The 27,927-nt window shown below is 35.7% G+C and overlaps 1 protein-coding gene across 3 annotated transcripts; it reads right to left on the reverse strand.

The window, feature by feature from the left end:
- On the reverse strand, positions 1–25,571 carry LOC137245742 (putative fatty acyl-CoA reductase CG5065). 3 transcript variants are annotated; one of them, XM_067776885.1, is made up of 7 exons: positions 25,362–25,571; positions 4,239–4,436; positions 3,874–3,967; positions 3,622–3,785; positions 924–1,712; positions 272–529; positions 1–195 (listed from the first exon to the last, which is right to left on the reverse strand). In XM_067776885.1, exons 2-7 carry the CDS (start codon positions 4,403–4,405, stop codon positions 66–68), a joined length of 1,602 nt encoding a protein of 533 aa, XP_067632986.1. In that variant the 5' UTR covers positions 4,406–4,436; positions 25,362–25,571; the 3' UTR covers positions 1–65. The 3 variants fall into 3 exon arrangements, with proteins under 3 accessions (XP_067632986.1, XP_067632987.1, XP_067632985.1); XM_067776886.1 differs by lacking the exon at positions 25,362–25,571 and adding an exon at positions 18,130–18,239; XM_067776884.1 differs by lacking the exon at positions 25,362–25,571 and adding an exon at positions 17,937–18,044.
- Between the last annotated feature and the right edge of the window lie 2,356 nt (positions 25,572–27,927).

Genomic DNA, 27,927 nt, shown 5'->3' on the forward strand with positions numbered 1-27,927 from the left:
TTAATTAATTTACTATAATTTATTTACTTTAAGTAAACAAATAAAATTTAAGAAATAAGTTTCAACTAAAAGGTTTGAAGCGGCTGAGCCAGAGTCGTTGATGTGCTAAAACAGCTGGAGAAGAAATAACGGTATACTATATAGCCAAAAAAGGCGATCCACAATCCCTTAACGATCTTGTCCACACACCACATTCTAAAAAAAAACACAAATTATGTAGTTACTTAAGCTTTGTTAGACCGTATTCGCATTCACTTCTGTCTGAACTCACATTTTCATATGCCTCCTGGCTGCAGGAATGGTTTCATCGCTTTCCTTCAATATTAAACGTCGCGCACACAGCACACAATGCTCAAAATAGTCAATAAGATCCACATTGATCCTCTCAATCACATATGTAAGCCGCTCCTTTTTGTTCATCAAAGCACGTAATTTAACCGCCTCCGATGTGTCGAAATCCCACACATTGTTCGCATAATATTCGAATACTTGGAAGCCGTTATTAATACGTTTCTGTACGCGACATAAACTGTTTGCACAAAATAGGTAAATTTTTTTTTATGACTTATGCCTAAAATAGATATACAGAGCTTCTGCGCAGATAAATTTTAAACATAGTAGTCACAACTCAAGACACATGTAGACCTGCTTGCCATGCATGACATAGGCTGGGGTTTTCAGTACGAGTTTAAACTACACTTTACACTTTGATTAGAGTTTAACCTTGCAACTTTGTTCAATAAAATTTACATAGCTGCTCATGTCAGCTTAAGCAACCATATTGGCAGGGCTAAACTCTAGTCGGCTCTGACTGGAGTTTAATTATCATTTGGCATATATGATGAAAATCTCTCTGAGCAGAGCCTTTGAAAACCTATTTTGGGCGATATTTTATATATGCATGTATGCATTTAAGTACTTACACCGGTGGATATCTCAAAAGTATTAGCAACGCATCCACAACCAATGCAGGTAGCCAATGTAATAGCACCATATACACAAAATGCACATAATAGTTTGACTTCATGGATCCACCAGGATACCAAGCAACACCATTCAATGGTATTTTATTTTCAATAACCCAACGTCCACATTCGATAATCTCATTCCACGACACCTTAATATCGCTTGAGCTTGTGAGATGTGCCACCCGATTGAGTTGGCTGCGATCATTTGCCGTTAAATGTCGCCAACTTGCTACCAACATGCCATTCACCGTAATGTCCACAGGCACGAAATCGCCATATCCCGAAGAGTTACAATACATTGTTCGTATAACACCTTTACCAGCGCCGATTAGTAAACCTGTTGGCCCATTTATGTTATCTGTCCAGCCGGGCAAGGGTTCCTTCCAAATGGGTATCACAATGGATGGGCGCAATATAACCGCGGGTAACTGACTAAACTTTTCCACAACCAATGCCTCAGCGAGCGATTTTGTGTAGGCGTAAGTGTTTGGTATATCACCTAAAATGTTCTTCTCTATAAGTGCTACTTCATCATCGGTGAGCCATTCGCATGCTTGTATTAATTTGTGTGGATTTGCCGGTGGATCGTAGGGCTGTTCATAGAGTGTTTTGATATGTAGATGGCAATAGGCCGTAGAAACATAAGCAAAAAAACCCAAATGTTTCATAGTGGCTGCCAGTTCTAGCATGTAGAGTGTACCACGTGCGTTCATAAAGACTGCCTTGCGTAGAGGTTCGTCAAATCTAGTTTGTAAAAAAATTCAATTACGGAATTTTTTAGAGACGGTTACTCAATCGAATATACAAACAACGTTACGTACATAAATCCAATCTTATGTTTTGTCCTTTTTTTAGAACATACCCAGGTTTGGGAAATAAAAGTCGAGTTAAGTATGTTTTGCCATGTGGCGAAAGTCAACACCATTTTTTTGAAATAGCTATGCGTCGAGGTTTTTTCTCCCATAATAAAGAATAAGAAAGAAAGACAGAAAACAAGAAAAGTTCGGACATTTTATATTGAATTTTTTGGAAGAATAGGGCAGCAAAATTTTTATATTGCATTTTGATTTTTTTAAATCACCCCAGCGGGTTAGAGGGTTATAATATACCCGCGGTAGGTATGCCTGTCGTAAGAGGCTACTAAAATACCAAATAGATTCAAGGGGTTGTGTAGCGCAACCCTTCCAGTTTGCCAGCGCAATGTATAGCTTCTCCAAACCTAGTTGTCAACTAATTGTATATTCCGATCAGTTCTCTTTTTAAAACCTTTGTCAACCTCAGCTATCCGTGGCTAATCCTGTTTCATTAACAGCCGAGGCTCTAGTGACTCCGAACTCCTCATGGATGTAGGGGGTCGGAGGGCGGGATGGCCTAGAAGGTCGCATGTGGTCATAACAAATCGTTCCCGAGATGGTCGGGCGTGGTACCGGAACGTACCGGATCTGCATCCGGTAAAGGACCATCAACATCGATAACACTCCCAAAGGCCTTCGGGGAGTGTCCTTATAGCTACAACAATAACAACAACATTATTTTAAATTCGGGTTTTAAAATTGATATGTAAACCTTTGGGTATGGTAAAGCTTTGGGTAATAAGCGCATAGTCATTATTTCATTGTATGGGGAAATAAGAATTACACGTTAAGTGGCTATAAGTCTGCGGACAAAACTATGTGAAAACGACTTCAGAGTTAAAAAAAAAAACATTAAAAGAAAATATGGAGCTTTTCAAGACCAAAAGAATGACACATAAAGTTTGAAAATCGGGTGACAAATATCATGGATAATATTAATAAAATACTCAGGCTGTTTTAGAAGGACAAAAAAAGGAAACCGTCTGAGCATAAGGTCAAATGTAAGGTCTGTCTTCTGTAGACTCAAAAAAATTTCTTGAAAACAAAGAAAAATGAAACGCTTCCCTAAATCTAGACAAGTAATTGTGTCAAAAACTAAGATTTTTTTTCTTTTGTCATAGGAATAATTTTATTAAAAGTGAAGAAAATTGTATAAAAAATAAAAAACTTAATTGTGTAATTTTCACTGTCGTTGATTTCTAGTCCAGGTCCGCAACTTTACAGACGAGTAGTCTTATTCACAGAGCTAACACGTGGAAACATTGTGAGAAATATCCAATCAAGTATTCTTGATAGAAAATTCATCGAAATTTTCTTCAATTTAAAGGACATTTTTTTCGAAATTTTTTTTTTCCATTTTAGGTAAGTTTTTTCTGAGTGTATGTTTCTTTAGAGCTATCAGAGGAGATAACTGCTTGGCATCTTTTCAAGCCTTAATGCAAGTGATCGGAGAGTATTTAAGGCTTTGTTTGCGTTATACGACAAAATTACAAGTCATTGATCAGGGTCCGTATCGTATTATACGATCCGTGATCGAAATCAATTTTTTATATCGCAATAGCTCTGAAATGGTTAATCGGATTAGGGAAATATGTGAAATGGTGGCTACCAGCACTCATAAGATACATAACTTTTCATTATTTTTACGAATCTCCTGACAGTTTCTTATTTAGCGTTTGAGTAAAATTGCTTTTCGATACGGGCCCAGATTTAAAATTTGTGCACCGGTCAACTGATTTACAAAAAAAGAAGCTCATAATTTTATAAGTAATAATATTTATAAGAACAATATTTCTCACCGTATGGTTGCGGCACAATGATAAACTATTGACACTTGTTCACGTAATTTTTTCAAATTGTTCTCTGAAATACCCAAACCCGTCAGCATTACGTCGCCTTCAATTGCTTCTACTTGACTGAGAATGACGCCCTCGCCTCGTTGTTTCTTGACTGTATCAAAAAGCTAAAGAATTAAGCAGAGGGATAATTATTTAAATTTTTTTACGCATACAAATAAATGTGGCCGTATAACTGTAACATTAATCACTCACCACATTGCTGAACATATCTTTTATGCGCTCCTGTGGATTTTTGCCCTTTTTTGGTCTCACCAGTAAGTAGATTTTCTTTAATTGACCGCAGGATCTAAAGAAAAAAAATTTTACGAATGTCCTTAGAAAAGAGTTTTAAATGATATGAACATGCCATTCAAATACATATGTACTTGTTAACTTTATGCATGTATGTAATTGTTTTAATCCATGCTGAAAATTAATAACAATCACGTCGTAAACCGATTAATTGCCTCGGTCGTGATTGCTTACATTTCAACGCTTCAATTAATCCTTTATACGTATACACATATGATTATTAATGGTACGGACATATCTACATTTGCTTTTTTTATTATTTTTACCTGAGTAATTTTTCCACCAAAACCTTTCCTAGAAATCCAGTGCCGCCGGTAATGAAAAGCGTTTGTCCTGCAAAACTTGCAGCAATACGATCTTCTTCATTGTCGTCCACATCTTCGATGGTCACTTGAGGTTCGGTTTCAAAGCCGAATTTAGGTTTGCTTGCCATTTTCCTCAGACCGGATGTACACAATTTTAAACTAAAAATAAAAGAGATTTGAAACTCAATGGAAACATAGAAACGAAATTTTAGTCTAAAAAGTAAACTCGGCCCATGGTATCATGATCTCCTTCCACCAATCGGCAGATAATTTTATCGTCTTTCGCCAAGAAATCGCTAATTCGACACTATTTGCAGATAGAAACGTTAAAAATAGAAAAACCTCTGTTTTCAGTGTGGATTTAAACTTTAGTAACATTTTATGAACCGTATTCAAAACTCATTTTTTAAATCACAATAGGTCTGAAATGGTGAATCGGATTAATGACATATGAAACTATCTACAACGAGTGTTAGTTAGATCCATAACTTTTTATAATTTTTATAAATAGTTTGACAGTTGCATAGTTGTCGTTCGAGTGAAAATAGTTTTCAGGCACTGATCGTATTTGATATTTTCAGTTTCCCATTGTAAATTAGCATTGCACGAATTTATTTGCTTTTGGGATTACATAATTTCCCAGCAGCGCTTCCTGTTAACGCAGATTTGTAAGGCCCTGTTTTTTTTTAAATTACAACTCAGTTTGCCAGTTAAACTACTCTCAAGCTTATTATGCAGCTTTTCAGATAACTTTAAGAGATTTTTCCTACAGTGGTTCCCGTTGCCTTTGATCACCTTGGAGAACATTTTTTTCAACTCCACCTCAGCACGTGTAGGATATCAACTGAAAAAATGGGCTGGATATTTATTTGGAAACTATAAATTTGTCAAAATATCGCTAAGTTTTGAGAATAATTTGAGAATCATGTTGGTGATCAACTCGAGAACTATAAATTTTAAACAATTTTTTAAAGGTTGGATAGCGATTGGAAAATGCTAGATATCAACTTCAGAACTACATAGATACTATTTTTTCTTCATGACTGTTGGGTGAATAAAACTCATCTCTTTCTTATCTAGATAAAGAAAAACCAATATTGCCGCACAAAAAAGCCTACCCACCGATGATTTCTATTGAATGTTGAATTGAATTAGATATGTTTTTGCTGGCAGGGCTAAAATCCCAGCTGGATATATGTATGTATGGTGACTATTTCTTTTTTAACAAATTGTTAGTAACATTTACTAGGTCATAAAAAACTTGGCATTCAATATGGTGAATTGCACAAATAGCAACGATTTTCAACATCTGAATAATATTATAGTTTTTCATTTAGATACGAGGTTCAAAGCCACAATCAATTACCAGAAACTGCGATTAAATTCTACACACTAAGAAATTTTCAAAGAGGTATCAATTAAAAACACTTAAAGAAATCTAGAAACTCATGCCGTTTGTTAGAAAATTACTAGTTTTGGCGTACACATGTTTTTTTTTCAATAGCTTAGGACCATATAACGGTATTTACACACTTGACTTCACATACAACCTCACTATCATGGAACAAGGTTAAATAAAAAAATAAAACAACATTTCATTGATTCAAAACTATTTTTTGCTAAGTTATAGCTTATTATTGTAGTCTACGAACCTTTTAAACTTGTTTTATATCTAAGTTCCAGGGGTCTTTAACCGACCCCGTCCATTTTTCTTAGAAATATTTTCTGCTATAGGGAAAATGTGTGTGCCCAATTTTATTACGATCCGTTAATTTTTCTTCGAGTTATAGCTCCCGAAACATAGAAAATTGCTTAGTCAGAAAAAGGGGCGGTGCCACGCCCATTTTTTAAATTTAAATTTTTTCCTCATTTCCACTTGGGATATGAAATACCATTAATATAAAGCTCTTTTTTGCAAAGATATAGCTTATTTTATTCGTCCACGACCCTTTTAAAAATCTTTTATATAAAAGTGGGCGTGGTCCTTAACCGATTTCTTTAATTTTTCTTCAAAGCATTCCTTATAGTAAAGGCAACCTCTCTGCCGAATTTTGTTACGATAGGTTTAACGGTTTTTGATTTATGATTAATAATTTTTGTAAAATTTATTTTATCACAAGTGGGCGGTGCCACGCCCATTTAAAAAAAATTTTCCAAATTTTTATCAAGAGTCTCAATATCAATCCACACGTCAAATTTCAACATTCTAGGTGTATTATTTACTAAATAATCAGGTTTTTATGTGTTTTCCTAAATGGTTTATATATAAAAATTGGGCGTGGTTATCATCCGATTTCACTCATTTTCAATACCAATCTATTCTGGGTCCAGATAAGCTAGTGTACCAAATTTGGTGAAGATATCTCAATATTTACACAAGTTATCGTGCTAACGGACGGACGGACGGACATGGCTCAATCAAATTTTTTTTCGATTCTGATGATTTTGATATATGGAAGTCTATATCCATCTCGATTCCTTTATACCTGTACAACCAACCGTTATCCAATCAAAGTTAATATACTCTGTGTGTAAAGCACGCTAAGTATAAAAAGAATGAAAATTAAGCTTAATTAAATAACCAGTAAAACCGTTATGCAATACTTAGCCGTCAAAAGTGCAAGTTGATCTTAACTTAATAAAAACGGCCAAGTAAAATAATAAATAGCAATAAAACCATGAATTGAAATAACAAACTACAAAATAATTAACAAAACAAACAAAATAATAAAAGAAAAAAAAAACATAAAGTCGCAAATCCATTGAATATAATTTTAGCTGGTGACAGGCACGTTTTGGAGGAGTTCCAGCCAAGCAAGCCATTTGTAGCTGCGCAAATTATCACCAACGTCATTCTCAATGGCGGGCCTACACGTGTTGTTAACTTTTTATGTATGGACGTATGTATATACATGTGTACATGTGTATGTTTGTGTGTAACATGTGTTGGCGCTTAAGTTCACACGGCCAAATTCAAGCGATTGCAACATCAACACAATAATGTTAAGACAAACCAAAAGTATGCACAATGTATGATGATAATTGCAAATATCGCATGATTTTTCGAATATATGTACATATGTATGTAGATAAAACTAAAAAGTTTTTATGTTTGTATGTATGTACACATTTTATAAAATTAAAATAATTAAAATTTTATAAAATTAAAATAATTATCTATGCATGTACATATGTATGTATGTATGTATGCATGTAAGTATGTACATAATATATTTTTTTCAAAGTTTGTTTTTAGTTTAATTTTACTCAGTGACTTAGCCGCATTTTTTTGGTCGCCATGCTGGGTTAGCCGCTTTGCCTAGACACTCCGCCTAATTGTTTGTATATCTGCAGTTTTTGGTGCCGAATCGCAATTGATCTTTAGCCGTCAAACTGGCCGTTTTAAGTAGAAAGTGGTGCAAAAGCGAACTTGAAACAAGTAAGGACGGGACTGTCTTCGGTTGTTCCAAAGGCTTCATAACAACAATATGTGCAATATACGAAAGCATATGGTGAAGTTGGAAGCTTTAATCTGATATATTTAGGAAGATATGACAAAATCCTCTTTTTCTGAAAAATCGGTCGTATGGAGGATATATGCTATAGTGATCCGATCCGGCCGGTTCCGACAAATGTCTAATCGGACACCTAAGTACACCCGCTCACCAAATTTTATCAAGATATCACAAAAATTGAGGGACTAGTTTGCATACAAACATACAGACGGACAGACGGACATGGCTAAATCAACTCAGCTCTTCATCCTGATTATTTCGGTATACTTAATGGCAGGTCTATCTATTTTCCTTTAAGGACTTACAATTTTGAGATTCGTGCCAAAGTTAATATACCGTTTCATTTTCATGAAAGGTATAAAAAACTTGCATTAAAATCGTTGTAAATAAATATAAAAGAAAAACGAAACAAATTGACGTGCATAAACCGCGGGGCACCTGCTGATGAGCTTGTTGCATGAGATATGAAGATAGTGCGACGAATGAAAGTCTCGTTGGCTAGGTCATGTTATACGAATTACCGGCGACGCTCCGGCCAAGAAAGAATTTCAATCGACACCTCCATCTGACAGCTTAGGAGTAGAGGAAGGTAGGTAAAGGGTGACTTGATATCCTTTGGTGCTTCCAATTGGCCTCAGTTATATCGAATCAGGGATAGTTAGCGTGACTTGTTACGAAACGGCCACGATCGCTTAGACGATTAATGAAGGAAATGTGGATTTTTATTGTACATGCATAGGTACTCACTACTTATCCTCACACGTTTCTACAAAAAACACGCATGCGTACGAACATTGAAACGTGTTGATGGTTTACGCTATCAAAATATTTAATTAACAAAAAAAAAAAAAAAGATCAAAGATCATGGATCTATCCATCTATCAATATTTTAGAAATTTTTGGAGTATGTTCCCTGTAATATTTCAAGACCCTATCAAAAACAAGTACCTGTGTTATGAAATACCTCCGTTCTCTTGGCAAATCCCAGAAGCGTTCTTGGGCTCAAGCTATTGCTGCTTCTAGATTTGGCGAGCACATGATACGAGCATAGTACATGTCTCCTGCAACCAGCACTTCGTACATCTGCTCTCATTGACAGGGCCTAAAAAGCATTTGACGCCCGAAGGCAGTGTCTAGTCTGAATACCCATCATGAGCCTACAGTCCTTTCTTTTTAGTGATAAGACTAAATGTTTTCTCTCGATCCTGAAAGCAAGTGATCGTGAGCGCTTACTAGTAAAAGAAATTGTCATTGATTGTTAAATTAATAAATTTTCTAAGTGAATTGCTTAATATGTAGAGAAAAAATTGAACGAAATAATGCCAACAAAATTGATTGTTCGGATTGCATGAATTATTTTCACTGCAAATGCGTTAATATGAAAGCCGCTGATATTGAATTTTACAAGGCCAACAACAAACAGTATCGCTGTGACAAATGCAGCACTTTGCGCAGAAAAACACTGCATGCAACAACAACACCAATCCCAGCCGAGAGCAGAATGCAACAACAAACCACAAGTGCACCTAATGTGAGTAAGAAACAAGCCAATGCTGGCGAGAATGCGGGAAAACAAGCGAATAAAGATGGGATGGTAAAACAGATATCAGGTGAGCTGCATAAACAAACAAACAAGCAAGCAGAATTTGTTTACATATTTGCATGAACAAGATAAAGCAACATGCGATATTGAAAATAATACTAAAGTAACTCTTCAGCTTCTATACGAAGAGATACTTAACCTAAAGCAAATAAACCTAAACCCTAAATACCATAGAACAACTCAAATAAGAAAGCGCGAAGTTGAGCAAGAGGGTAGATAAGCTTGAGAGCAGGTTAAATCATTGTAAATTTTACCAAGTAGCGCAACTAACAGCTGATCGGTGAAAATTCGCACATTCACACGCACAGTTCTCGACTCAGTTTCAAAAAAAAACTTTAGATTATTTAATTCAAATTTTAAAGTGAGATAACCCTTGCCAATTAATGTATACAGAATATATATGGCGTTTTTGTTGTTATTAAAACAATAGTTTTATTTATATTAAAGCTTTTATAATTTTTTTTTTTAACTTTGAAAAAACTCCGAACACCATTCCTTCATTATATGACATTCGACTGCCTAGTCCACTGCCTTCCACTCTATTCGCAACATAACCTCTACTTAAGCTGCCAAACTATATAGTAAACAATGGGTTAAATTTTAAAGAACAATTGAAACTGGAAAACGCAATTGAAGTCGTTTGCGTGCCGAAAGTCACCAACGAAAATGCAAGAGAATGCATACAGAAAGTTTTCATTCAGGGATGCATCAAATGTGCAGATTTTGGATAATGAGATCGATGAAGTTAGCGTCAAGCGTATCAATGCGCGATCAACACATTCGTCGAATAACAACACCGGAAACGTAGTTAGAGTTAAGTTCAATACATAAGAAACTAAGAAAAAAATCATGGTGGCCAAACGTACTGCTAGGAAGAAGCTGAATTCGCCGCTTTTTTCTGATGCTAGCAATAATAATAATAATATTTATATTAATAACAGCTTTACTAGCCATTACAGAGCTTTGTTCTTAGCGGCCAGTAAAGTTAAAAAAGAAAAGCAGTATAAATATTTATGGTTTAGCAACTCCAGGATAAAAAAAAAAATTAAAATGGTAGTGCTGTGAATATAAGAACGTTTAACGATCTATCTGAAACTTAAATTTAATGTTAGTAATAAAAGTTTTGTAAAGATACATAAAGTATGAATTCAAGATCCGTTCTTACAAACAACAGCCCTACTATAAACATTATTAGTAATTCTCGTCTACTAGCATCAGAGGCCAGCACTTTTACCGTTGTGCACCAGAATGTTAGAAGTCTAAGGCGAAATTTTGACTCCCTAGTTTGCCATCTTGAGTCCCTTGTTAGCCTTCCCGATATTATATTCGTTTCAGAAATTTGGATTTTTTCTTATGAAACAAGTGATTACAGCATTAATAATTACAATTTTTATGCAAATACAAATGATTCCTATTGTGCAGGTGGTGTTGGAGTATTTATAAATAATAAATATGAGTGTGTAGTAAAATGTCTCACCCTGTCGAGCGCCGATGCCATTAAAATATCGTTGATATTGAGCAATATACCGCTTACTTTTGTGTATATAGGTCTTTCTACAGAAAATGCTCTCTTAAGGCTCCATTACTGATACTTAGCATAGACTTGACTTGGCTTGCGAACTGTCACTTACAGTACTGTTAAATTAACTTTGCGTGTTACTGATTACTCAAAACTTAACTTGACTTAGAAGTCTGTTGAATTTTGATTTTCTATGTAAGTTCTAAGTGACGTTTACATTTTGAGATGCCATTTGTTTGTTTCCATTTCATTTTGACATTTGGTCATACAAATTGACATTTATTTAAAAATAAATTTCAACGCTGATTATGATGCCAGGTTGTATGCGCCAAGTGGAGTATAATCGTGGCTAAGTTGCCAAGTTTACGCCAAGTCAAGTCAAGTCTATGCTAAGTATCAGTAATGGAAGCTTTAGAGTTTTGTTCATTTATTTATAAGGCAACTGATGATAGGAAAAGTTGTGCAAGTCTTATTGTGGACATCACAAAGGCATTTGATATGGTGGACCACAATATTCTAATCAAGAAGCTTAATTCCGCTTGTTTTCGAGGTAACATCCTCAGTTGGTTTGAATCCTACCTTACAAATAGAGTTCAAAAAGTAAGAGTTGGTAATAATCTAAGTAAACCGAGGCTTATAACACTAGGAGTACCCCAGGGCTCGGTTCTTGGACCAGTTTTGTTTTTAATCTACATTAACTCTATATTTTCGTTACCAATTATTGGTAAAGTTACAGCCTTTGCTGATGACCTTGCCATCGCATACGGGTCTAATAACTCTTTTAACCTTTTTGCTGATATGAATTATGATCTTTATTTGTTAAGATCTTGGTTGCAAGCCATAAACTCGTGGTAAGCCGCAAAACTAAGTTAATGTATTTTCGTCTTTGCGGTAAAGAAATACCAAGATCCGAAATAATCTTTCATGCGTCAGATTGCATGCGTCACAGGTTATGTTCAACAAATTGTACTCAACCGAACTCTTCTGTAATTTGACCAGATAGCAAGATGCGACAAGAAATGCTTCTAGATCAAAATTGTTCCTAATTTCAAATATCTGGGTATTATAATAGATCAAAATCTAAGTAGGTCATCGCATATCTCTGCTGTTAAGCAATATATGCTATCAGCCGTACGTTCTTTCTATACTTTAAGAAAAGTATGCTCTAATAGATTACTGACATTGGTGTATCATGGATTAATACACTCAAAATTGCAATACGGGTCAGTTGTTGGGGTGGTGCCTACAGCACTAAGATTAGATATCTGTTAGTCCTTCAGAAGTGTCTTATTCGAAGAATTTGCAACACTGGTCGTCTAACGCACTCTATGGATCATTTCAGAAAACTTAATATCCTTCCCTTACGTCATTTATATTATTTTAAAGTTTTAAAAATTTTCTTTAATAGAGGCGGGTATACTCAAAGCCCTATGTCCAATCGCTACGGTCTAAGAAGCAGATCGTCTTCTCACATAACCGTGCCTAGCTTTCGGACTGCTCTTTTTCGTAACTTCTACACCACAATATTATGTAAATTATTTAATAAACTACCTGCAGAGTTACAAACGATTAGAAGGCAAGCTGTGTTCCTGGGGGGAAGTGAAGCAGTGGCTTCTAGGTTTCCATCATGGGGATATTGAAATTCTGCTGCGACATATAATGTAATTTCTCGCTGTTTTTAAAATATAGTAATAACTAATTATATGAAAGTATTTACTTTATATCTCCAGTTTGTTTATATTCAATAGTTATATTAAGCTCACTTAAAGATATTTCCCTTTTCTTTGGTTTTGTTCTTTTTTTATATACATATATGTTCTTGTATTATCACTATGCGCCCCACAAGCATCTTTAATACAAAATGAAGGATATGACATTTCCACTGTTCTTAAAATGAACATTTAATGCCATTAACTATTTTCGTATTGTTATTATTTTAGTAATATCTTTATGAAAATTGTTCACTATTATAAGAAAATAATGAATAAACAAACAAACAAACAAACTTTGTTAGTCTAATACGTAAGTCCTGCATATGATCTTCGATTCTTTGCAGACCCGCGCCGTGCTCCACGATTTGCATAGTCGATCATGTAAAAGTATTGCCTTCGTTTAATCTCGCCTAATCTGATTAGGATGTCTAGTGACTAGGGACGCATCCTTTTTAGGAGAAATGTCGGCAAATGAAAGACAATGAAGTAGAGGAAACTTCTCACTTCGATGTTCGTTTGGAAATGTTAACTGTTGTTATGTAGAGCTGGCTAGGACCAACATCTAAGCAAACATTATTTTGGTATTTTAATATACTACTACTTCGGGATAGCTTCGCGATTATTTAGGGTCTATCCCTGCAACGATTCGAGGCTGATTTTGTATAATTCGAGACCGTTTCTGGATAATTTCGGTATTGTTTTAAGGATAATTTCCCAATTTTTTGGAAATGTTTTTAAGATAAATTCGGTATCATTTCTGAATTATTTCGGAATTGTTTTCTCAATCCTATCGAGACTATTTCGGGCCATCCTCAGTTCTCTGGGAAACGTTTTTCCCAAATCGTTACAACTCTTAGATCGTTTTTTCGGATAAATTCGGAATTATTTGATGATCATCCTATCTGTACGCATTTCGTAAAGGGAAAGACGTTAACAAGTAAGTATGATAAGCAAATTTTTTGAGAGCTAAATATCTCGTCCACCGTGGTGTGATGGTAGCGTGCTCCGCCTATCACACCGTATGCCCTGGGTTCGCACCCTGGGCAAAGCAACATCAAAATTTTAGAAATAAGGTTTTTCAATTAGGAGAACATTTTTCTAAGCGGGGTCGCCCCTCGGCAGTGTTTGGCAAGCGCTCCGGGTGTATTTCTGCCATGAAAAGCTCACAGTGAAAACTCATCTGCCTTGCAGATGCCGTTCGGAGTCGGCATAAAACATGTAGGTCCCGTCCGGCCAATTTGTAGGGAAAATCAAGAGGAGCACGATGTAAATTGGAAGAGAAGCTCGGCCTTAGATCTCTTCGGAGGTTATCGCGCCTTACATTTATTTTTATTTTTTAAATATCTCGTTTCGTAACCTGGCCTGTGGCTACGCTAATGTGGATATTAAATATGAGCGTCTCTTTTGAGCTTTTTAAGTTTTCATTTTAACAAGTTCATTTGTAACTTTATCAAGCTGTAACTCTGTTAGCTGTAATAATACCAGTGACTAAGATCAATCCAATTATCTTGTACTTGATAAAATGTCCCAAATATGTATGTAAGAGTAGTAAAATGTACACATACTTATATAGAGAGCAGTTTCACTCTTCAAATGTGCGACTTATAAGTAAAGAGAATAGTCCACGATTAATCCCGAGATCGGGAACATTGAGCTATAATTGATCGCAGTTAGTTCCAAATGGGGTTATAAATTTGTGTAGTCCGGACTGAGGACCGGGTACAATAAATTCCTTCATTGGACATTCTCAAACAAAAGGAAACCACTCAACACACAAAAAATTATTATCATTGGCATTAATTGCTTGCTACTTTGCGACTCGTCCCAGTTTCACCCTTGAATGTTTAATCACATTTTCCGACCAACGTATATTGTATACGGGACTCATCGCATTTTTTGCAAACGAAAAAGTTTCCATGAACCCATGTATTAAAGTTTAAGTAGTTTTAGATTTATTATAAAAAAGTATGTGAATCCTTTCTCATTTCATGATTATTGATTGCTAATGATCGGTTGATTAGGAAATTGCCTGTGCTAATTATAATTTAGACTTTCCTCAAGCAGTTTTATGTTACCCGATTTCCATGCCAAGTTTTCATGCTCATTAAGCGGCTCATTATATCTATGCCCTAAACACCGATCAACGACATGAGTATTTGAATGCATTTTGATATACATAAGAACATGTTTCCGTTCATACACATTCTCCTTTGCGCAAATAACCCTGAAGTATTATGGAATTATTGAGGCAGTAGACAAGTTTCATTTAGATTGTAAAAGTGATTTGTGTGGCGAATATTATAAGAGATTAGAGTCAAAGACAATGGGTAAATTGAAATTTATAAATGTACCCACATATTAGAGATGTAGCGGAACTTCGATTTCGGTTCCGATACCTTGGAATCGTCGATTGATTTTCACTTTCGATTCCAATTTCGTTTCCAACTGTTTGGAACCAGCTGTGTAATGTAAGTCGATCAGCATCTTGGGAATTCACAATACAGGAAATTTCATAATATTTTATTTATATTATTTTATTCTTTATACTATTCAATTTACTTGCACCCTGCTTATCCTGCACCCTGCTACCACTTCAGTTACGATTCGAAATCCGATAACGCAAATTTAAAAGTTTCGATTCCTGTTACCGTGAACTCACTTCTGGTATAGCCCTACAAATTGGCTTCATATTATGGTTAAAAATTTGTTAACTAAATAAATTACAAATTAGATATTTATAACCTTGTTCTGTGGTTAAAGTTTTATTAGTTCTTAGTTTTAAAAACTTTAAAAGTCTTCAACTTCCTTGAACATATTGAGAGAAAATTATTAAAAAATGTATTAACCAAACTAATAAAGTGGTCCGACGTTCAAATAAAAGACTAAGTTGATTAAACACAAGAATGAAATACTTTCATACTTAATATACATATATATTCGAGCTTTACCATTAAAACGTTTTTGACTGTCGGCTATCAAAGTGCTCCAATCACTTCTCCATAGCTGAAGGACACTTGAGATGATAGTGTCAATCGTTAGCTCTGACTCAAAGAATCGCAGTTAATTAGTCTTGACCGAAACAGTAAACTGAATTTCTAAGTAGCGTGCTCTGGTTACCACACCGAAGGTCCTGAGCTCACGCCCTGGGCAAAGGAACCTAAATATTTGAGAATAAAATTTTTTCCTCAGCAGTGATTTAGAAAGCATTCCGTGTGTATTTCTCCCATGAAAAGCTTCTCAGTGAAAACTCATCTGCCTTGCAGATGCCGTTCGAAGTTGGCATAAAATATGTAGGTCCCGTCCCGCCAATTTGTAGGAAAAATTAAAAGGAGCACGACGCAAACTGGAAGAGAAGCTTCGCCTGAAATCTCTTCGGAGGTTATCGTTCATTACTTTTATATATGTATTTCTATTAATTAAAGACTATGCGACTTCTTCTTCTTGTAGCGATAAGTAGGTTTCAGTGAGTTGTATCATTGGTTATAATACCTTGGCGGATATTGATCAGATACGTTTTGGAAAATAGCATCATTAAGTTCCTAGCCCGACCATCGCGAGAATGATTTGATATTACAACGATTAACCTTCTAGGTCGGGTGTTCGTGGGAAACTTGTGGGTGGTTACTAAGGCCCTGCTAAAAGGAGCTTTCTACATATTTTGTTTCGAGTGCCACGTGTGGAAATTTTTACCTTATTTTGTATTGCCATCGGCGCCTGTTTTACGTTTTACGATCAGTGATCAAAATTCATCGTTTAAATCAAAATAGCGCTGAAATGTTGGATCGGATTTATGACATATGTGAGAACTAGCGACAAATAGTACTCGTTAGATCCATAGTGTAACGAATTCTGGGTATTTCTCATATTTATGCACCTTCTGCTAACGTTCGATTCGCTAAACTGTAGAATAAATCACTCCAATATTCCGTATTGCAAACTGGTCGTTATTTAGACTAAAAAGAGTAGTACTTCACAACTAATGGCGTGTTTAAATCAAACTGATTAGTCATTCCTCAGCTTGCGCTGCTTCTATACTCTCTGTTGATAAGGTTATATGCAAATCCTATGATATTAAACTCACAAAGTGGCTTATTTCTCTGAATATAGAAAACTTAAGGCTCACAACTGACATACTAACTGAACACTGCCTTCTGGCGTGACATGCTTATAAGTTAGGCCTCGTCAGTAACGATAGATGTAGGAAGTGCAAGCTACAGGAAGAAACGGTTGAGTACGTTCTGTGTTCGTGTCCTACGCTCGTCAGGGCAAGGCTACAGCTATTAGAGGCGGCGAATTGTCAGCTCACGAGGCAGCCATTAAGGTAGTTCATAGAAAACTTCTAGTATATGCCAAGAGGACGAAGTTCTTCTATAACATAAGTCCTGGAAACTATTTGGGGTTCTTACGTTTGGTCATCAAGTACATTATTGTAACGCTATGGACACATTCAGTCTATGTGGGGCCTTATTTACCGGCCAGTTCAGTCTAACCTAGTTATATAATCTGTAGTATCATGATACGAACAATTACGAACCTAATACTAAAATCGGATTTTCAGTGCATGTTTAAACTACAGTGAAATTTGAATAGCGTTTAACCTTGCCACTTGGTTCGGTAACAACACATTTTGCTGCTCATCTCAGCTAAAGGGGCTTATGTGGCAGGGTTAAATTCTAGTCAACTTTAACTGTTTAAACTTGCCGTGAAAAACCGAGCCTATGTGCATTATTGATATGAAACTGTGGGCATTCTCGTAATCTATAAGCCGGCATTAAAAATAATTTATATGACCGCACTACGTATGTTTGTATATTTTCAAATAGGGATTTTTATTTTCGTAAACGTATAATTTCATACTAACAAACAAATAAATAAATGCCTGGATTTGTGACGATTTGCGATTTTTAATTAAATGTCTATATACTTTTTAATTAACATTATTAAATGAGCAACAGTTCTTTCAACTTTTCACGGTATACGAGTATGAGTATGTACTTATTTAATTGTTTATAATTATTTAAGTGCAATGTCACTAGCTAAAATAACAAAAACAAACCTACGCCTAAAGTAATAGAACAAATTATATATTTTTTTATGTTTTTCAAAGCTTTCACAAGAAAAGTCAAAAAGATATATGAGGAGGTCCACACCAAAACGCAACATTTACACTTTTGAATAAATTTACCTTTTAATGCAGATCCCTTCCACTTGCATATTTCTATCGCTAATTTGGAGGTTATATAATTTTTGCAACAATGTTAGTTTTTCCTATTTGTATGGAGATTCATATCAAAAGACACATTTACTTACCGGTCGCACCAAACCATTTACATTTTTTAGTACCTTATATTGGCTAAAGGAACATATTAATTTAATTTATAAGTGCCCCTTCGTTTTATGCTTTATTAAAGAAAACTTTCTCCATATCAAAAAAAAAACCAAACTACCTTTGATCTAAATGTTACATTTTGGTGTGCACCTCCACATATACACTCGGACATGCCTACGTATGGAAAATATATTTCCATTATACTAATTTAAAAACTGTGCTAGGAATTAGATACACGGTTCACAAATAAATTATAGCTGATAGTAAGATAATAAAGTATTTGATTGGAAATATTATTTTTGTTGCCAATTACTGTTATTTTCCATGTCATATTTTTAAGTATCCCCCAAGCAGTTACTACGGATTAACAAGTGCACATGACGTAGGTACGTGTTGCCATATATTTAATAGAAAGATAGTAGGAGCGTTCCATTGAGTCATCGAGCCCGGGATCACGATGAAATCTCATTGGAACGATCCGGATCAATATTTTACTTCCTTTATATTAGGTCGGTTGTGCCTTGGCAACCACGCTACTGTTGGCAGCCATAATTTCGAAATAGTAAAAGACTTCGTTTATTTGGGAACCAGCATGAACACTAGCAACAACATCAGCACTGAAATCCAGCGAAGAATCAATCTTGCCAATAAATGCTACTTTGGACTAGGTAGGCAATTGAAAAGTAAAGTCCTCTCTCGGCGAACGAAAATCATACTCTACAAGTCACTTATCGTACCCCTCCTGCTATAAGGGGCAGAAGCATGGACCATGACAACATCAGATGAAGCGGCTTTGGGAGTGTTCGAGAGAAAAGTTCTTCGAAAGATTTATGGACCTCCACGCGTTGGCGATGGGGAGTACCGAAGAAGGTTTAATGATGAGCTGTACGAGCTATACGCAGACATCAACATAGTCCAGCGAATTGAAACGCAGCGGCAGCGCTGGCTAGGCCATGTTATGCGAATGAAAGATGATGCTCCGGCCAAGAAAGTGTTTTTATCGGAACCGCCTATGGAAGCAGAGGTAGAGGGCGGACCCCACTCCGTTGGAATGACTAGGTGGAAAACGATTTAAACTCCCTTGGTGTGACCAATTGGCGCCAGTTGGCGGAGCGAAGGAGCGAGTGGCGGGCCTTGTTGGACGGCCATAACCGTTTAGACGGTTAAGCGCCAATTAAGTAAGTAAGTCATATTAGGTCGGTTGAATGTTTGTCCGCTTTTCATACAAATCTTGCAATCGATTTTTAAGTAACTTCTCATTGAGCTACAAACGTGAAACTTTACACATAGGCTAGAACACCGTGACAACCGTGTTCAAACCAGCTTTTAAGTAACTTCTCGATGAGCTATAGACTTGAAAACCTAATTCAGAGGTCGATGACAGCCGATGACACGATACAAAAAGATTCGCTAGGGGGCGCACGTGATGAGATATTTAGAAAATTCGTATGAAACGGAGGGAATTTTGATTTTTATGTAAGTTCTCATTGAGGTACAACTGTAAAACCTCACAGATATGATAAGACGCTGAGAAAATTTAAGAAAAGGGTTGACTAGTAATATCTCCTTTCCTATCAACTTTACAATCCAAGTAATGTGCGCTCCACTTTTATATTTTTACTTTTCATAAATATTTTTGCAATTTCTATGTCAAAATTTAAAAATCAAAGTTTAGCAAAAATATGTCTTTATATAAGGAGACATATTTCGCTGATTTTTGTCCATTTATATAAAGGAAGTGCTTAAAATTTTTTAATTTTATTTTTATTTCAAATAAAAAATGTATAGTTTTTCTATAATGATTTAAAATGAATGTCGTGTAAGTGTTTTGTGGCCTCAATAAATTGTTTTCGGACTTAAAGTTAAAGTTTATGGGTTGTCGGGTGGAAAAATTATGTTAAATATCAGATGCCCAAGTGCATGTGTCTGTAAGTGCTACCAAGTACAGAGGATACGCTGTCAAAAATTTTCCACAAAGAACCAAAGCAAAAAGCCACCCTGTTGCTTCGAAATTGATCCAGATAACACCACATCATGGAGAGCTGACAGCAACCAACAAATCATTTTCGGCTTCTTTTGCCCATTGTGAATGATGACTAAAGGGCCGTTCCATTGGTTTATCGAGCTCTGGCTCTGGCTCAAATCTCATTGGAACGATCTGGATCAACTTTATGAGAACTGGCAGCACTAATATTAAACTTCTGTTTTGTTGAAAATAAGAAGAAACGTACACAAAATTTTAAGATACTGATAGAATTATTAACATTTAAATAGTTTCGCACGTAAGCAAACTATTATTTTCCTTACATCATCTTCAAGTTGTTTACTCTTTCAGTGTTTTTGCTTTTAAATATGGCGAATTCTTTTATGCATAAACAAATGTATACATATTTAGTGCAGTGCTACAATGGCTCAACTATATGGTTGGCTCATCTCACCAGCTGATTTTATTTTTTTCATTTCACTGTAGTAGGGATTGTCAGAAGGAGATGGCAAACTTAAAATGAAACCAACGAATTTACAACATTTTCTCACTACATACAAATGCTGCTAAGTTTTATGTTTTCATTTCATTCCATTCGTCTGACAGCAACGCTCTGATTTTGTCAATGTGAACAAATGTATGTTGTTGCTGTAGAGATGAACCAACCATATAGTTGAGCCATGAGTGCTACCAACTCAAAAGTGGTTAGCTGTCAAAAAATCTACTACAGAAAACGAAACGAACAGAACTGCTATACGGATCAGAAATTGAACCAGATAAATATCAGGATCACAACGTTGTTGTTGCATTTGCATGTTAAATTTCTATCCGTATCTTGCTCAAGTCTCAATGGAACGTAACTTAAAGCGGGAGTCATTGGTGCCGTATGTCGTATCGCTGTAGTCGTATCCCTAACGTAATCAGCTGTTTATCGTTACGACGGTAAACCAAAAACCAATTGGTTGGCTACGATACGGTTACGACCTTAGCGGCACCAATAATCGATTGCATTGGTTCTCATAAGGTTGGTCGAATCAGCTGTTATAAGGTTACCGATACGCTTACCGATAAAGCACCAATGTCTGCAGCTTAAGTGTGTTATCTTATCTGTCAACTGCCTGACAGGCTGTTCAATATGGCTACTTTTCAGCGTTTTGACAGACTGTTCAATATGGCGGCGCCTATCTTCAGCGGGTGATAGAAAGAGATACAGAAAGAGACATCGATAGTCATTTACAAATCAGGTGATCCAATCACTTTGGAATTTTGACGTTTATGCAGAAGATATCACACTTAGTCATCATTCATAATGCTTTTGCCATTTTATCTTAACTCGTTCTAAAATATTTTTTTATTTATTCAAAATTTGAAAACTTATCATAATCATATAAACATATCATAATGCAATAAGGGCCAAGGCCAACAACATAACCTCACTTTTTCGGCAGCTCTACTTGCCAGTATTTACGTGTATTAAAAAAGTCATAAATGTTGATTTCTTTATTTTTCATACAAATTCTTCAAAGAAATTAGTTCCCTGCAATTTTTTTCGATATTCTGTGGGAAACCCAAAGTTACGTTAGCGGCTTAAATAGTTATTATATGTCTAAACGTATAGTAAAATTTACTCCGATCGAAGAAGGCAGTTATGCAATAAAACAAAAACCCCTAAAATACGCTTGCCGAACTTGTCAGAGGAAGGAAAACGTCATCGGGGTGCGAACAACTGAATACTCATATTTAAACACGAATGTTAGTTCAAAATCCCCCAAAAGTTCCCCAATAAAAAAATATCAAAAACTTGAAAACAGCAGAAAGACCGCAAGTCGCCCAGAACTAGAAAGTCGGTGCCCATCCGCTTTCCTTCTCACCCCCTCCTATCCGTTTACAAACAACTACCTTTGGTGGTGGAACTCGTTAGTTGAAGAAGAAGGAGGAGGAAATCGGATGTGCACCGAGTCGCTTGTGCTCGGCAACGCGCTTTGCGCTGTCTTTCTTGTTTTCATAAATTCTTTTAACTTAATTATGTATATCTTTTAAATATGCCACTTTTTCGCATGTTAATAATGATTATTTAAATTTTATAAAATTTTTTTTTTTTTTGAAATATTAACTCTTCTTTTCTTCTTAATTGGCGCTTAACCGTTTAAACGGTTATGGCCGTCTAACAAAGCACGCCAGTCCCTTCGTCGCTCTGCCAACTGGCGACAATCGGTCACACCGAGGGAGTTTAAAGCGTCATCTTTTATTCGCATAACATGGCCTAGCCAGCGCAGCCGCTGCATTTTAATTCGCTGGACTGTGTTGATGTCTGCGTAAAGCTCGTACAGCTCATCATTAAAACTTCTTCGGTACTCGCCATCGCTAACGCGTAGAGGTTCATAAATCCTTCGAAGAACTTTTCTCTCGAACACTCCCAGAGCCGCTTCATCTGATGTTGTCATGGTCCGTGCTTCTGCACCATATAGCAGGACGGGTACGATAAGTGACTTGTAGAGCATGATTTTCGTTCGCCGCGAGGGGACTTTACTTTTCAATTGCCTACCTAGTCCAAAGTAACATTTATTGGCAAGAGTGATTCTTCGCTAGATTTAAGAAATGATGTTGTTGTTAGTGTTAATGCTGGTTCCCAAATAAACGAAGTATTTTACTATTTCGAAATTATGGCTGCCAACAGTAGCTTTCTCGTTGGTCCTCATTCACCAGCAAACCCAGAGACGTAAAGGTATAGAGGATCGCCAACGACGGACAACAATAGAAATTGTCAAACTGGCGGTAGGTAATTCACCACCCTTGTTGAAGATTAGCAAAAAACGCGGTGTTTTCGTTAAAATTTTACGAAAATGTAAAAAAAAAATTATTAAATTGTGATTATTAATTCAAAATAAAGGCTTTTTAGCGTTGGAATGGACGAATTTCATGCCACATTTCCCCATTTCCCCAATAATGAATTACCTACCCGCGATTTGATGTTTTATTGTTTCCCACTATTCCTTCCGTTGGCGTTGGCGGTTCTCTATAGTTATACGTTATCTGATAAAATACATCTTTACCGCTTCTTTTCCCAGTTTGGAAAAAGCAGAACTGTTCAAGTCGATGATATCAATGTCGATCATTAGCAACAAAAATATTCGTTTGTAAACTCGGACTAATAGACGTAGGTCACACCAACCAGTGCTAAGTAGCGAGAAGCTGAAACTGCTAAAATTTGCTATTTCCTGGGGCCTTGTGATTTGTGCTGCGGCAGCAGTAAATGACGCAATCGCAGTGGGAGTATGACCAAAAAAATTCTTTATAATATATGAAGTAGTGTTATTGCGTGAACACCAAAAAACGTATCCGTTTTTGGATGTTTAAAGTCTTGCGAGAAGGCATGCTAATTCACTCTCAAGCTTATAAGCTCACTCTAATGTGCTTGTATGCTTACGCCGTTACGCTTAACTATAGCCTATGATGCTTATGTATCCAGTTCTTAAAGACAAATACTCAGAACTCGCGGAAGAGGAACGCACTCTCCCTAGGGAAACGCGCGTCACTCTAGTTCAACTTCGATCTGGGTACTGTAAAAGGATAAACTCTTACCTATCCAGAATCAACCCCGACATACAAAATGTATGTCCTGCTTGCAATGTGTCCCCACATGACACCACCTATCTCTTCAATTGCAATGTGGAAGTAACGCCTCTAACACCCCTCTCACTATGGTCCACCCCTGTTGAAGCTGCAAGTTTTCTTGAACTCCGCGTTGGACGCGTTGGTTCCATAGTACACCATTAATTTTTACCTAAACTAAGCAGGCTAATTGGAATGAGACCAAAAAGTCACTTAAAGGCATTTCAAAATCAAAACTGTTAAACCATTATTATGTAAATTTATGTACTAAAAAATTATTTATAACAATTTCTGCACACTGAATAACAATTTATTTGCTTTATTAAATAAATACTTGTTTTGCTGCTTGTAAGTAAATAAAAACGCCTGCGACTTTGAAATGCAGCCGCACAAAAGCTGAAAAAACGACGGCGTGGAATGAAATAACTGCAATGGCCACAGAGGGTCAAATGCCAAAACAGGTAAAATAACGCAATGCACAAAATTGAAAAGCCAAATAACAGTACATATATATGTATGTACAAACATCCAAAGGTAGATATGTATATAAATAAAAATTAAAAAAGCTAAATATGTCAAAAAAACACGTTTCATTGTTGTTGGTTTTATTATGATAATAAAAAATACTTGAAAAAATTCCCAAAAATGTTAATATTCCAGTCCTTAATGGGGCATAGGCCGGGACTGTTTACTGGTATATACGCATCTGCCATGGGGCTATGCTAAAATATGTATAAATCTGAGTATACAAAAATAATGCACTGTCCACTGGAATGATGTACGAGGGTTGACTTTAGCATTTTGTTGTTGTTGTAGCGATAAGGTTACTCCCCGAAGGCTTTGGGGAGTGTTATCGATTTGAGTATTTGTGTTAACACCACAGTTGTTTTCGTAAAAAGAAACTAAGCAATCGAATATTGGCGCGTTGTGCTGTTTGCGGAGTTCGTCAGGTATAGCAGCGACAAACGGCAAAACAAACAAAGTAGAAGTGACAACTGAAATATGTCGTTTTTCTAGGGGTTGTTATTTAAAAAAATTGTAAACAAGCGCAATAACCCTTTTTGATCAAGGACTTTGTCTGCTTGGTAATCAACATTGTCAGCCAAAATAATTTTCCGTTAGAAATCCCAAATCCCAGAAAACCCCTCTTCCTAACAAGTGGTAATTTAAACTGTGAGGCAATTGAGAAATAAGGTATGCCGAAATCTTGGCAACGCCACTGAGCTGAGATAGAAGGTAAACTGGGTTTTATAAAATTTTTCAAAAAAAAAAAAAAAAAAAAAAATTCAAACGAATTGTAGAAAAGAGCTTTTTTGTCAATAAAAAAATTGTTTTCAATAAAAAATAAATGAAAGGCGCGATAACCTCCATAGAGATTTTAGGACGAGCTTTCCTTCCAATTTGCGCTGTGCTCCTTTTTATGGCAGAAAAATACTCGGAGTGCTGGACAAACACTGCCGAGCGGCGGCTCCGCTCCGGGCGTGAACCCAGGTGGTAGGCGGAGCACGCAACCATCACACCCCGGCGGCCCCTGTCCTTTCATTGTTTGCTTATTATTAATTACCTATCTGAATATTATTTGTGTATAATAACAATGAAGATTTGTGCTTTCATCGTTTTTCATACTGCTGCCAGGGGAAGATCACCATATTTTAACTGCCAGTTTAAAAACGAACAAGTTCGCGAAATTTTTTAAGACCGCCTTATCTTGGAATTTTTAAATAGGACGTTCTCAAATCCGCCAAATAGGAGGGTGGTCTTACATCCAGTCGTCTATTTAATCTAATTGAAAACATAAACAATTACTTACTTTTGAAGTAACAGTAAATATTTATATATATGTATATATATTTTTTAAATTTCAATCCAATTCATTCACTTAAAATAAGTATTTTGCATTAGTTATATTAAATCTTTTTCTTTTTTTTTAATATTCACACATATCTGCAAAAAATATAAATACAAGTTTTAAATATTTCTCTTCTTAAATTTTCAATATCAAAAAATAGATCCGCACGCGTCGAAAGCTTAACTCTAACTGAATCGAAAATTTAAGAAAAATAACTTTAGAAGTCGCACCGCTAAGCGGAAAGACGTTTCATGCTCAATACAAAACAAGTAAGGACGGGACTGTCTTCGGCTGTGCCGAAGACTTCATACCTTTCATGAATGGGGCTCAACAATAACCTTACCCCTTCGTAATCTCCAAATAATCGGATGTATAAGATAAGAAATATATAGATGTACATAGCTAAACTATTTTTAAGATAAATGTAAAATAAAAAATGGCAAAAAACCCCCTTATCTGAACGATCGGTTGTATTGGATATATATTATATATAGCTCCAATCGAAATGATTTTTACAGGAAATCTTCTATGATATATTAGAATATATATCACCGAGTTTCACGTTTTTATATTGGAAACTAAGGGAGAAATGGCCAAAAATCGTTCTATCTGAACGATCGGTTGTATGGGATATATATTATATACAGCTCCGATCGAAATGATTTATCATGAAATCTTCTATGATATATTAGAATATATATCACCAGTTTCACGTTTTTATATTGGAAACTAAGGGGGAAATGGCCAAAAATCTTTCTATCTGATCGATCGGTTGTATTGGATAGGTATATACTATATACATATAGCTCCGATCAAAGTGATTTTTTCAGGAAATCTTCTATGATATATTAGAATAAATATCACCAAGTTTAACGTTTTTATAATTGGAAATTAAGGGAGAAATGGCCAAAAATCCTTCTATCTGATCGACCGGTTGTATGGGATAGGTATATACTATATACATATAGCTCCGATCAAAGTGATTTTTTCAGGAAATGTTCTATGATATATTAGAATATATATTACCAAGTTTCACGTTTTGATATTGGAAACTAAGGGAAAAATGGCCAAAAATCTTTCTATCTGAACGATCGGTTGTATGGGATATATATTATATATACCTCCGATCCAAATGATTTTTACAGGAAATCTTCTATAATATATTAGAATATATATCACCGAGTTTCACGTTTATACTTTTTAAATTGCGGCAGGAATGACCAAAATCGTCTTATCTGAACAATCGGTTGTATGGGAGATATATGTTATAGTGGTCCAATCCTACCGGATCCGACAAATGTCTAATATAATACAAAAATACATCCTTGTGCCAAATTTCATTGAGATATCTCAAAATTTGAGGGACTAGTTTGCGTTCAAACAGACAGACGGACATGGCTATATCAACTCAGTTCGTCGCCCTGATCAATTCGGTATACTTAATGGTGAGTCTATCTTCTATATTTCTCAACGTTACAAACATCGGACCAAAGTTAATATACCATTTCAGGTTCATGAAAGGTATAGAAAGTTACAAAGTATACATATGTACATACATCCATGCGTAGGTATAGGAAGATATGCAAGTATAGGAGTTTATGTTCATTTGCGCTTTTAATAATTTTGATATATACATGTAAGTATGTGTTTATAGGCATGTTCATATGTAAATTGAAGGTAGCTCATTCAAGTACAATTTTAAATCGAAACTCGAAACTAAAAACTACTGAAGACGTTCATGAGCAAATAAACACACAAACTCACATACACAGGCACACAACATTTATATCACTTACGCTTAAATTAAATTAGAGCTGAACTTACCTAAAAGCTTAAATATTTGTGTTTGTATGTGCTTCACGACTTTATGCCGGCTTGAATTGTAGCAAGTGGCTAAACGCGAATTACAATCCATTGGCTGGATTAGTTGAGGCTGCTGTTTAGACGTAATGGCTGGCGTAAGACAATATGATTCATACATAAATTCTATATAAATTTTTGAGCTCAAAAAGAGTGAGACGCCGCTCCACTTTATTTGTGCAGTTTAACTCTCACTGCCTATTCCTATTTCATCTATACATATGTATATATGTATATGTATGACCCCTTATATAAGTATTGTGTAGCTTGTTGATTTACATCATACTTGCGCGTAACCCATTATACGTACCTGCGAATATTTATTGTGTTAATTTTAATTAAAGTTTTCACAAAAAAATGTTTGTTTGTTAAGGCTGATAAAGTAATTTATTATTACCAGTAAATATAACCTTGAATGGGTTTAGGCAATGCAACATTTTTTTAACTACATCCTGTTGCTGTCGTTATTATCGTAATAAAGACACTCGTCGATGTTTTTGCGAAATGCTATCGTTGTTCCACTAGAACCTTCGGACTTCGGTCTTCCCACTTACTTCTCCAGTGAAAACTGGAGTCGCCAGAAACTTCAATATGTGTCGGTGTACATAGGTGATGTTGACAATTGAATCCGAATCTCTTGCTGAATTCATACATATTAATATTTGAG

Source organism: Eurosta solidaginis, chromosome 3, assembly GCF_040869045.1.
Source record: "Eurosta solidaginis isolate ZX-2024a chromosome 3, ASM4086904v1, whole genome shotgun sequence".
NCBI classification, from domain to species: domain Eukaryota; kingdom Metazoa; phylum Arthropoda; class Insecta; order Diptera; family Tephritidae; genus Eurosta; species Eurosta solidaginis.

Excerpts from the sequence above, each read along its gene's own strand:
- LOC137245742 (XM_067776884.1), bottom strand. Across the intron at positions 1,713-3,621 it reads CATTGTGCCGCAACCATACG|ATTTGACGAACCTCTACGCA; the intron begins GTGAGAAATATT and ends TTTACAAACTAG. Across the intron at positions 530-923 it reads CTTTTGAGATATCCACCGGT|TTTATGTCGCGTACAGAAAC; the intron begins GTAAGTACTTAA and ends TTGTGCAAACAG.